The sequence below is a fragment of the Pseudopipra pipra genome, chromosome 2 (assembly GCF_036250125.1).
Source record: "Pseudopipra pipra isolate bDixPip1 chromosome 2, bDixPip1.hap1, whole genome shotgun sequence".
In the NCBI taxonomy this organism is placed as follows: Eukaryota; Metazoa; Chordata; class Aves; order Passeriformes; family Pipridae; genus Pseudopipra; species Pseudopipra pipra.
In genome coordinates this window covers 116491355-116504009 of record NC_087550.1, presented here as the reverse complement: position 1 = coordinate 116504009, position 12655 = coordinate 116491355, and the positions used below count along the sequence as shown (strand labels likewise).

Here is a 12655-nt window from a genome sequence, read left to right as displayed (position 1 = left end):
TCCCTCTCTTCTGACTCTTCAGGTTGGTCTGAAAGAGGTGGAGACCTCTTTCCACAGGGAATACCGAGAGACTCTCATGCTGTTACTCACTCCTAATCCTTCATCCCTTAGTGCCTCCCTTTTCCTAATGCTTCTCTCAGCATTTTAAGCCTTGGGCTTCTCTGTCCTCTGCATTTCAGCAAAAAACACTTAAAAGAATGCCTCCATCTGGTATGAAATGCGTAGCAAACTAGAGGGATGCAAGTCTGGTGGTAAATCTGGGGTCTGGATGGGATTGGCCACACCTACAGCAGAGAATTTGGACAACTACTTCAGTTTGGTTTGAAGTAAACAGCCAAACACCAGGAGGTTTATCCAGACATTTTGATGATGCCCATAATTTTTAACTCTTCCTATTTATGATAATTAGAATAAGAAAGTTGCCACAGCTGAAATATGACTTTTTCATTTATGAATGTTGCCACATGAACTGCACATTGCCTATGCAGTAATCAAAACCTACTGATTTATACCCATTTATTTCTTCCAGTCACTCCAAAATAGTGACTGTGACATTCCTTGAATGTCACTCAAATCAACCTTGAAATACACCTCCAGGAACACTCTAAGAAAAAAATACCTTGCTGAGCTAAGGGTTGCTAAAAGACTAAAAAAGGCCAAACACCAGGAAGACAAATATTTTAGAACGATATTTAAATGTCATGTATTTCAGTGTGGTCTCCTTCCAGTTGGCAGAATAGTCATTATTCAGTGCATCACTCTTCTGTCTTCAGGACAGAATTGACAATACCATTGCAGAGGACACTGCAACAGATTTGTCCACACCTATCTTGACAAATAACTGAAATAATCACAGCTTGCAAAATTGGCCACAGTCAGTACTCTTGCATGTCTTAGCAACCGAAAAACTGTAAGAATGTTAAGCAACAGAGCAGAGGCAGCAATATTTCAGATAGGCACATCTCTGCTGGGGAGGAACCAGCAGCAAAACATTCCCTCCTGCTTGCAGGTGTTGTGTTTATCCAGTGTGCATCCAGACACCCACATCTGTCATGATGGTCTCTGATTTTGGAAATGGGTCTGCTAATTATTTTGCAACCCAGACTTCCAGCAGAGGTTTGTTTGGAGGGCAAGAAGTGAATGTGTCTTCCTGGTCCATTAACTGCTGGATCCCACAGCCAAGCCTGCCAAGGCTAACCAGGAATTTCTCAACTGGGCTCTTACATTGCAGTTGAGTTGTCAGTTTGCTTATTAAAATGTTTTACACTGCCCAGACTCAGGGGAGACAACCCAGATAAAAGGCTTTGGATGCCCTGGTGGATTGTGCTTTTCATGTGCTGAGGGTGGTTTGGTATTTGGATTTCATGTGCTACAGTGATCCTTTCTCCCACACAGGCTGCACCCAGCTAGTCCATGGTCCAGGAAATGCAAGTGGCTCTTTTGCCCACTTTAGGGTGAAATCCTCCAAAAGGAGCTGGAGAAGTCAGATAAGATCTGAGTGCCTGTCATCAGCCAGTCCTGCTGCTGAATTGATAAGAACTGGTTGAGGAGGTGGCTTTGCTGAGATACTTCTCATCTCATTCTCTCAATAACCCTGGGAAATTACTGCTCTTTTTTTCCTGATTGCCACTTTTGTCCAAATCTCCTTAAATAGTCTTAGTAAATTTGAGGGAAATGCAGTTTTTTCAGCTTGAAATTTTCAAGCAGGGGGTCTAACCTGCTGGCACGATGACTCTTCGTTCGTTGGTGGTCATGTTTGGGGGTGGAACATGCTTCTCTTCCATGTAGTTTCCATAGTTCATCCCAACACTGTCTGAGCCGCTGACCATCTTCCCTCCTTTTGCCACGCTGCAGTCATCAGGAGAATTCCTAGACAGAGAGGAAAGGTGTGCTTCTATTATTATTCCAATCCCTGTTACTGCTGTTAGCAAAGAATCACCCTGAATGAAATGGAAAAACAGGACTTGGGCTGCCCCTGGAAAACTCAGTATCTGCCACCCAGTGACTCTGCTGATTCCTTCACTCAGTGGACCACATATTTATGTCTCCAAAACTACAAACACTAATGATTTACTCCCAGAGACCAACACAGAATTGAGGCTTGTCCATGAGCTTCCTCAGCCTGGTGGCTGCATTTTTCCCTCCAAACACCTCACAGGCGACTCAGCAAACACAGAGCTGCACCTAATGCGAATTTTCTGAGGGAAAACTATTATTAGTTGCCATTGTCCAAGCAGTCCAAGGCTTGGACAGCTTCCCATCTCTGCTGCCATCGTTGTTTCACGTGGGCCAGGCTCAGCTGCTCTTTATGCCATGCAATGTCACACTTTTCCACGTGTGGCTCCCAGAAAAGGAGCATTTGCCAAAGCCACAATTCCAAATACCACACACACGACTGGAAAAACCTTTCAGCTCCCGACCAGCCCAGTCTCCATGGCACTGTAGTCAAGGAATGGAAACCTGCAGAGGATCTGCAACCAGACACCTCTTTAATTTTGGCTCTGCCTTCTGAATAGAGCCTTTAGGTTTAACATCCCGCGGGGGGCTCCCTAATGGCATTTTAATTGCATCACAGTTTTCTTTCTGGCAGACACAAGACATATTTGTCCCTTAATTTAATGTCTACAACGTGTTTCATCAGGGAGAGAAAAATTGTTACGAAAATCAAAACAAAGAACACAGCCATGGGGAATACCTGGAAATGTAAAGGGGCTGCTTGGCAAGGGAAGGAGGGTGTTAGCTGGGTTTGGGGTTTTTTAGTGATACTTCATTACTGACAAGCTTTCTTTGAGTCCTACCATTTAACTCCTGAAACTGTACCATGGGCTTACTAAACATGCAGAAAGTCACAGAATCACAGAATCCTAGAACCATGGAATGGTTTGGGTTGGAAGGGACCTTAAAGATCATCCAGTCACACTCCCTACCATGGGCAGGGACACCTTCCACTAGCCCAGGTTGCTCCAAGCTCCATCCAGCCTGGCCTTGGACACTTCCAGGGATCCAGGGGCAGCCACAGCTTCTCTGGGCAACCTGTGCCAGGGCCTCCCCACCCTCATAGCCAAGATTTTCTTCCTACTATCCAATCTAATCCTGCTCTCTTTCAGCTCAAGGCCATTCCCCCTCATCCTGTCACTCCAGACCCTATAGGAAAGTCCCTTTTCAACTTTCTTGTAGCTCCTTTAGGCACTGGAAGGTGCTCCAAGGTCTCCCTGGAGCCTTCTCCAGACTGAACAATCCCAAATCTCTCACCTTGTCTCCATAGCAGAGGTGCTCCAGCCCTGGGAATAATTTAGTGGCCTCCTCTGGACTCTAAGTCAGCTTCTGATGCTTCATTTGCTTCCAATTAATTTTCAGTCTAGAGAACCAAGAGACCCTCCAAGACCCAGACTGCTGAAAGTGCTTTTCAGGATCTGCCCTGCAAAATGTGTTTAACCCAGATCCTCTTGCTTTCCCCAGCTTGGAAATTCCATTGGAAATCCTTGCAAGCAGCAACATCACCGGGAGCCCACCAGCGGTCAGAACACACGTGTCTTCCCAGAAGGGTTTTGCTATTGTTTGAGGGCAAAAGAGGGAAAATAATGTATAGTTTGGATCAACATCTGTCCAACATACAACAAAAGGATGTGGCAGATATTTTATCCCATTCCCAGGTGACTCAGTTGACTGCTCAGCACTACCATGGCTTGGGAAGTAATGCAATTATAATTCTCACACATGTGCTTTAAAGAAACTAACCAGGACTTGGAAAGGTGAGAAGACTTCCTGAAAATCTTAGATACTAAAATTACATTTTATATATATATCAGGTTTTTTCTATGCAGTGTTTCTACTAATTTTACCCCCTTAATGTATATATATATAAGAAAATTTAAATGCTGATGGCTTTCAGTTTAAAAATAAAATATATTCATATTCCATATGAAATGTGCCTTGTGTAAAGGCCCTGGAACTGCTCTGTCAGCCACAGGGCTGAATAACAACCACAAGGAAGATATAGTCAGCACCTGCCCTTGAGAGGTGGGGAATTCAGCCTTTCCTCTCACAGCCAGAGCACTTGGGCACTACTCTCCCAGGTTTAATTTTGCTCTCCTACTACACACCACTAATTATAATCCTGGGCTGCAGCTATTTCTGCCTAAGCAGAGCTGAGCAAAACAAAGCAACGTTTTCTTTTGGACATAAAACGTTGAAAGAGAGCTTTTGTGACGGTTCCTTGGGACCAAAATGTTGGATTTTTCTATTTACTTTAATAAAGAGAAACGGCATGTATGCATAAGTGAGTCTGCACACTAAATCATGTGTATTAGGAAACATCCTCCTCCTCCTGCCCTTAGACCTGTGCAGATGTGCACCATGACTTCCAAAAGCAATTATGGTACAAAGAACTATTTGGCCCATACACTGAATTTTTAGGGATGTTTTGGGGAAATGGAGAGCCAGGAGCATCCTTTAATCTAACTGGCACAGTTATTTTTTTTATTGTTTTTTTTCTGGGAACAGTAACTCGGGATACAGGGACCCCAAAGTCTTTCTGCTGATGTGAAATATCCCATTGGCACAGCCCACACCATTTCTAGGGGCAATTGTGCATGAAAAACACTCTTGTAAACACTGAACAGCAAATGATGTGAAAGATCCAGTAGCACACAACTTCTGGCAACCTGACAGGGCTTCTGAGATGGTTTTCTGATCTGAATATAAACACACAGGGGTGGGGGAGAAGATCATAAATAAGTCATAACTTTTCATCAAGATCCAGAAGCACATGGTCAAGAGCTCACTGGGTGGACAAGCAAATCTCCCATTCATCAAATCTCCCAAGACCAAGCTTAACTTTGAGCACTTAAGCAGCTCCATGGGACTAACAGGACTACTCAGATACTTCAAATTGAGTGTGGGCTCAAAACCACTGAGCCAGGGCTTAGTTCAACTGCCTGGAACGGACTTCCACAGTACAGAAAGCAAAACTGAAAATGCAAACAGACATTAGAAAATGGTATTTCTAGTGCCCAGAACAACAAGAGAGTGATTGTCTACAAAGGGGTTGGTTTTTTTTTTTAGGACTTTCTGTGAGTCTGCTTTATTTCTGAGCCACCAGGGTGGAAAAGCAGCTTTTGGAAAGCGTGCCCGGTGCAAAAGGTGCAGCTTTGCAGTGATTCATCCTCAGCTCCGGGTCTGAAATGAAACACAAGATGTTTTTCTTTGCAGCTGCATGTTATTCTTACCCTTTGTAAATATACTGTGTTACACCTGGAATTTACACGAAAAACATTTAAAAACCGAAAAAGAGGGAAGACTTCAGACAATCATGGCACCCAAAAACAGTCCAGGTCTGAGCTGATTCAGCTCTGATTGCTGATAAATGCCTGTTGAGAAAGTATTTCCTCACAGGGCCTTGGACCTGGAAGCCTCACCTTTACGCAGGGTTACTTAAAATTGAGCTGATTTGATGGTTAAATTTATCACCCACTCCTACTGAAGCTTATTGGAGCTTTGCCAGCCACTGACTCTGATGAAAGCAGATGTAAGTTCATAAATAAGTGTATGAAACACATTTTTTCCTCTTCACTATGCTACTATTTTCCCCATATGACAGAGAACACCTGTGTTGTGTTAAAATGCAAGGTGTCAGAGAAATACGGATTAAGAATCAGCAAAATTCTGCCTGATCTCTGTGACATTCCTACAATACAAACTCCTCTCTTTAATATTTCTGAAGTTCATGAAGAAATAAATGAAAAAAAAATTGTATTGTCCAAATATCTATGTCTTTACAAATTTATTTAATTATCCAAGCTTGGATAACTTTCTTACTTATAGAAAAGGGGTCTCAGGAGGGTAGAAAAGTGTAAGGATATCTTTGAACAGCTTTCCATGCATGGTCTCCATGTGAGGTCAGAGGACAGGCTGAGCTACCAGAACTTTCCTTCTGCATAAAGATTGATCTCCACCTCTTCTCTGTCATTTTGCAATGCCAGTGATCTGAGAAAAAGGGGAATGACCCCAGCAGGGCTGTGATGCCCCCACCCCCCATCCTTATGTACAAGAGGGAGAGCTCCACAAACCATCTCCCTCCCACGATTTGGGCCAGCATATTCAAATTTATATTCAGCAAAAATGACATCCTGCAAAGGTCAGCTCATACTGAGAGGATTGCAAAGCATCTCCACTCACTGCAGCTACTAAAGCTGTGGTGGATTTGGTCAGTGCTTCCTTCCCAGAACTGTTCGTCACTGAAAAAGTGGCCTATGAAGAGAAAACCCCAAACTTCTCTGAGATTTCTTACTTAGAGGTAAGCAGTGATTTCTTACTTACAATGGGGACAACCCAACCCTCCCTGAGGAGAAGGAGCCTGTGCTTCCCAGCCACTGGAGCAGGAGCAGGGATGCACCAGCAGCTTTGCAAGGCCTGGGAGCTGCTTCCCTGGCACCCGGGGTGATCTCCATGGGTACTAAGTGAGACTCTGAAAGGAGTTTCCAGAGGGGATATTAGAGACCCCAACACTTGCCATAGAATCACAGAATCATAGAAATGTTGGGTTGGAAGGGACTCTAAAGATCATCCAGTCCCACCCCCTGCCAGGGGCAGGGACACCTTCCACTAGCCCAGGTTGCTCCAAGCCCCGTCCAACCTGGCCTTGGACACTTTCAGGGATCCAGGGGCAGCCACAGCTTCTCTGGGCAGCCTGGGCCAGGGCCTCCCCACCCTCACAGGGAAGAATCCCTTCCCAATATTCCATCTAATCCTACTTCCTATCAGTGTGAAGCCATTCCCCCTTGTCCTGTCACTCCAGACCCTTGCAAATAGTCTCTCTTCATCTTTCTTGTCGGCTCCTTCAGGTCCTGGAAGGCCACAATTAGATCACCCCAAAGCTTCTCTTCTCCAGGCTGAACAATCCCAGCTCTCCCAGCCTTTCCTCCCAGCAGAGCTGCTCCATCCCTGGGATCCTCTTGGTGCCTCCTCTGGACTCTCTCCAGCAGCTCTGGCAGCTCAGTGTCCACCACACACACTCATCCCCCACCACCTGGACGTGGCTGCTCAGCATCTTCTGTGCACACACCAGGCAGAGCCCTGCACATGCACCAAACCCTCTGCTCCTGGGCAGGCACCTGGCCTTAAAAATGCTGCCTGGGGTGCTCACACAGGCTCCTGCCCAACTGCTCAGTGAACCGGGCTGGGGAGGTGCTTACCCAGCAAGTACTTAAATAAGTAAAGAAATGGGTGTGTGGGTAAATAACTCAGGGCTTAGTTAAAACCTGAGTCACTCCCCCATCCGTGTGTGGTGGCTGTGGGAAGGGGATGCTTCCCCTCAGGAAAGGGGATGGCCAGGGTGGGAAAAAGCTGCTGAGGTCTGTGAAAGGGAGGGAAGCCCTCCCCTGTGGAAGGATGCACACCAGTGGCTTAAAGTGATGCTGAAGCCACGGTGACAGGCTGCTTATATTTGCTATATGGTGTCCAAAGTAGGACTAAGAAGACAGAAGAAAAGAAAAAAAAAAAAGATAAACAAGATATATAAATTCTTTGCAGACGAAGTGATTAGATACTGGAACTAGATATTAGAATAGTCTGCCCAGGGAGGTGTTGGAGTCCCCATCCCTGGAGGTGTCCAAGGAAGGACTGGCCATGGCACTCAGTGCTCTGGGCTGGGGGACAAGGTGGGCATCGGGCACAGGTTGGAGCTCATGATCTCAGAGGTCTTTTCCAACCTAAATGATTCTGGGATTCTGTGAAAAACCAAGTCCTCCTAGGGCCACTCAGTCATGGCAGAGCACAGATCCACATGGGCAGTGGCAACCAAAAGGGCTCAGCAGCCCCAATAGACCATGGCAATGGAGAGGCTGGGGCTGGGGCAGCCCCATGTGAACACAACCCTGCAGCACCCAAAACACGGGGATTAACCACTGTGTGGGGTGCCCTGTACTCGGTAGGTGCTCAGGGTTACACGGGGCTGTCCCAGGGGTCACCTGGCAATGTCACCTAGAGGTGCCTCTGGTTCCTTTCCCCAGCGAAAGAAGAAAGCCACCACCACACGCCAACACACACAACACCCTTGGCTTTCTGCAGGCGAAACGGGAGGTGCACATTTATCGAGCTGCTCATGCAGCAACTGTTCATTTCCAATCAAACAACAACTTCGACTAAATCAATCTTTTTCTGTTCTTTTCCCCTTCGCTTTCCCTGGCTATCCCTGCAGCCCACAGTTGCTCCAAGCCTTAAGGCCATCATGGCAAATTAAGGCAGTCAGCATCTGGCTCACTAGAGGCCAGTCAAGCTATAAATATTACCAGCCTGGCTCTTTGTGTTCACAGTGTGGGGAAACAGCTGGTTTAAGTTTGACTGCACGTTGTCATTTCTCCATTAGCGCAAACACTTCAATATTTCTTACGTGTCAGGTTGGAGTGAAGAAAGGGAAAGAAGGGAAGGGGGTCACGAAAAGCCAAAGCTAAGAAATGATGTTCTGTATATATACATAATTTACAATTAGATTGCTGCCTGGGAGAAGGCTGAGGTCTGACATGGTGATAGCTAGGCCAAAGCCACAACGACTTCCCAGTTGGCCTATAACTTTCAGGACCTATTTTCTCTTGTTTTTCTTTTATTATTTTTATAGAAATTCTATTATAATGGTAACAGATTACATTTCTCAAATTGTATTTCATTTCAAGAGCTTGTAAGACTGTTGTATTTGTGGTTTCGTGAAATATGAAATACAGGGAGATGGAGCCCTTCCCAAACCACATGTGCCTTCTTTTGTGGGCAGGGATCATATAGAAAGTTAGTAAAGTAGTATGCCAGGCATAAACAGAAGTGACATCCTGTATGGAAACCATAATCCCCTGTGTCTGTGGAATGTCTGCTGATTTTCATGACTAACTTTATCGGGCTGTGAGGCCGACGGGTGCAAAATGGTAAAGCCAATGATCAGCCCCTTTTCTTACCTTCTGTTTTGTCTTAAAAAGCTGTTCCCAAACTTTAAATACTGAACAGCCCCACTGATGTTGCCCTGATCAAAATAAAACACCTATTAATGAAGGGGGAGAGGAGTCAGAGACAACCTGACTGTGTCGTGCCAGCCAGGGGGGACACCACAACCCCCAGCTCTAAATGCTGCAGACACAGTAAATCCTCTACTGGAAATCAAGAAGTAATGATACCAGTAGTCCTAAAAAATTACAGTGATCACAGCTCTTGTGGGGTCATCGGTCATTATTTGAAGCCTATTTTTGTATTTCACTTTGCTTGAAATTCGGTGGTCAATCCAAAATGTATCCACGCCAATTCTGAATGAGCCCATTTATCCCAGAGTGGAAAGTTCCTTAGCCAGCACCTGCCAGCCCAGTACCCCCCAAAAAGTTGCAAAAGAAAAAAAAAATAGTTATAGTATCAGTGAGCTGGGTTTGTTTTTCTCTTTGGCAACATGTTTGCCTCAAGGATGGAGCCAAACCATGCACACACACACACATAAGTGCTGGTGTTAAGCTCGTGGATTTTCAGAGCAAACAGGAACTTCTTGGAGCAGTCACACACGGAGAAGATCCTGAATTTGCAGTTTTTCCAGTTTGGTTGGCAGCCACTCCACCAACCACCCAGTCAGTGGGAAAGAAGACTATCAGCCTGAGATAACTGATGTCTTTTTACCCAAGATCATGGGAAAAACGTTACTTTACACAAGCAGCTCCAATAAGTGCATTAGGAAAGGCCTGCTCTTAAGACAGATCTCCGTGGACTGACGTAGGGGCTGACTCAAGCCCTGCTGGAGACTGAGGAGAGAGTCCCATGGACTGCAGTGGGGTTTGGACCATGCCTGCTGTTTAGTCTGAGCTGAGGTTTCCCGGGAATACCAGGGCTGCATGCCGGTGGCTCACCACCAGATGTGGAAGGGATGGCGCCGCGTCCCCGCCGCAGGGTTGTGCTCCAGGGGCGGAAAAAGCCATGCCCTTGAAAAACAAGTGATGTCAGGGGGATTGCTGCAGCTCAGCCCTGTTTGTCCACATGCTGGACACTCGCAAGGTGGGTGTCAGGAGGGTGGTGCCAGGCTCCTCTCGGCAGTGCCCAGAGACAGGACGAGGAGCAATGGCCATAAACTAAAACACATGAAGTTCCACCTCAACATGAAGGAGAACTTATTTCCCAGGAAGGTGAAGAGCACTGGAACAGCAGCCCAGGGAGGGTGTGGAGTCTCCTTCTCTGGGCAATTGTTTCAGTGCCCTTCACCCTCCATGGAAAGAAGTTCGTCCTCATGTTGAAGCTTCTTCAAGCTCTTGATATTCCAAACCCACCTGGACACGCTCCTGTGTCACCTGTTCCAGGTGACCCTGCCTTGGCAGGGGAGTTGGACTGGATGATGTCCAGAGGTCCCTTCCACCCCTGACAATTCTCTGACTTGGGGATTCTATGAAGGTTTGCAAATGCTCCAACTTAGTCCATCTGTATCCAACCACAGGCTGGAATGTGATGCAGATCCCACCAGCCTGGAGCAGGATGGTTCTGCTGTGGTGGGAATTCAGAGCTCCACATGGATGACTGCACCCTCCTCCGTGCCCAGGCACAGCAGCTGTCACACATCCAGACTGTGCAAGGTACCTCGAGCGCTGCCTATTCTGATTTGCTGGGTTGGATAGCACAAAATAGCTACTCCTTAGAAGACTTTACATCAAGGGGAAAATTAAAAAAAAACTCCAACAAGAAAACTCGAGGTCACCCTGTGCTCTGAAAACTCCTTCTGTGTGTTAGATGTGCTCAACCCAGCCAGTACAGAGGCCCTTTGATGAAAATTCAGGCAAAGAAAAAATGGTGTTTCCCCAAAAGAGCCAGTACAAAAGATGTATTAAGTGATAATTTCACCCTCAAATGGTTTTCAAGCAACAATTGGTAGCACTTAAATCAACATTTTGCACATTATTAAACCTTAAGGGCAACTAATTATTTCTGGCATTTCTTTAAAACTCCTGTGATCAGCCAAGCTGATGTTGGAAAGCTTCTGCTGTGCTTTCACTGCAGTTCACTTTTAAAATACCTCCTCAGTGAAATCATCACGCTGTAAGTGAAATCTGAATAAGACTCTGTGTTTCACTTCAGCCTGCCTTAAAATAAAAACGGATTATCTACCAGTAAATGTGGTTATTCCAAGCTACCTTTGTACAGTCCCACTCCTGGGCACGGTAGAGCCCCATGGGTGAGTGTATTCTGAGATTGCTGGACAATCCATGGATTTAAATGTTGTTTAAGAAGCACCCAGGTCCTCCTGAGAGCATTTTCAGAGGAGTGGATTTCTCCCTAAATGCATAACATGAATTGTGGCAGAATTGCTCGTGCTTAATTTGATAAAATATGTAAAGAATGATAAACAGAACAATAAATAACGGCGTGGCACATGCGACCTACAGATTTATATATATGTATAAATATATATAAAATATATATAAATACATATATATATATAAAACCCTATACCAGGGTGAATCTTTTGGTCTGACTCAAGAGCAATAAATAGCAGGAAACACTATTATTACATTCAGGTGAAAGACTGACTCTATGGGGGCACAAAAGGTCTCATTAGATTTATGTACCTGGGAGAAATATAATGGCTGTACCTACATAATATATTTAAAGAAACTCAATTTGATACCACCTGTGACAATCTGCATTATTTATGCAACAACAGCAAGGTAAATGACAGCTTTAATTTAAACTTTTCAGGCTTTATTTAATTTAAGGTGGGCCCTCAGGCTGTATTTTCTGGTGGGTTTAGCTCTAAAAATGCTGTTATTGTTAAAGAAAACTGGGTAGCTAATCCCTCTGAAAATAACCCTTTAATTTTACTCTAATGGTATTTTTTTTTTGGTATTCACAGGAATGCCAGTTATGTTTTGAGGTTTAATGTAGGGCAATTACAGGTAAAGTATATGTGGGAAAAGTCCTACCAGACGAGTACAGTTTTCTACTTAATTGTGGATGTCTAAAGGGTTCAGTGTGCTCCTAAAATTTTACACCCTCTCCCAGATGACAGAATACATGGCCAGGAAATAAAGTGAGAAGGGAGAGCTGGACAGCAAATATTGCCATTTTAACTCCTCCCTGCTCACCCCTTTGTGGGGTCTCATACCCTACTCTGCATCCTCTTTACACTGAATTATTCAGACCCAGGTGCCCAGGAAGACAATTCCAGAGGATACACTCTGGAGATCCTCCAGGTAGCACTTCCATGGCTCAGTAAAGTGGTGTCATATTTTAGACTCCTTTGGGACCACCCAGATTTTAAAGTGGGTATAAACAGAGCAGGTACAGCTTTACTAAAAATGAAAAGGGGCTCCAAGCGCTCCAGCTCCTCCAGCTCCTGCACGTGTTAATTTTCAACATAGGAAGTATTTTTTTAACAACTGAGCATTTCATTTAAGGCAACAAATTTATGCACTGCAAAAGAGCAGGGTGGGGAAACCTCCTGCAGAAAAGAAAAATGCAAAGTGACCTACTGTCGTGGTTTGGACCTTGTTTTCCCCAGAGGCTGAAAAGTGGTAGACCCCAAGGGGTGGAAACCTCTGGAAGTTTTGAAGTTCTGCCCAATGGGCGCTCCTGCAGAAATGTAAACATATCACAACCAGACCGGAAGAGAAGAGTTGTAATTTTGGTTGTTGAGAAGAGGTGGCCATGT

At 45.1% G+C, this 12655-nt stretch overlaps 1 protein-coding gene across 4 annotated transcripts in view; it reads right to left on the bottom strand.

Moving 5' to 3' along the window:
- The window catches only part of ERG (ETS transcription factor ERG), a 149115-nt gene that overhangs the window by 17216 nt on the left and 119244 nt on the right, over positions 1-12655 (bottom strand). For all 4 annotated transcript variants that reach the window (XM_064647049.1, XM_064647046.1, XM_064647047.1 and 1 more), the window contains one exon: positions 1718-1869. In XM_064647049.1, the coding sequence (XP_064503119.1) occupies positions 1718-1869 (152 nt within the window). The remainder of the gene's footprint in view (positions 1-1717; positions 1870-12655) is intronic.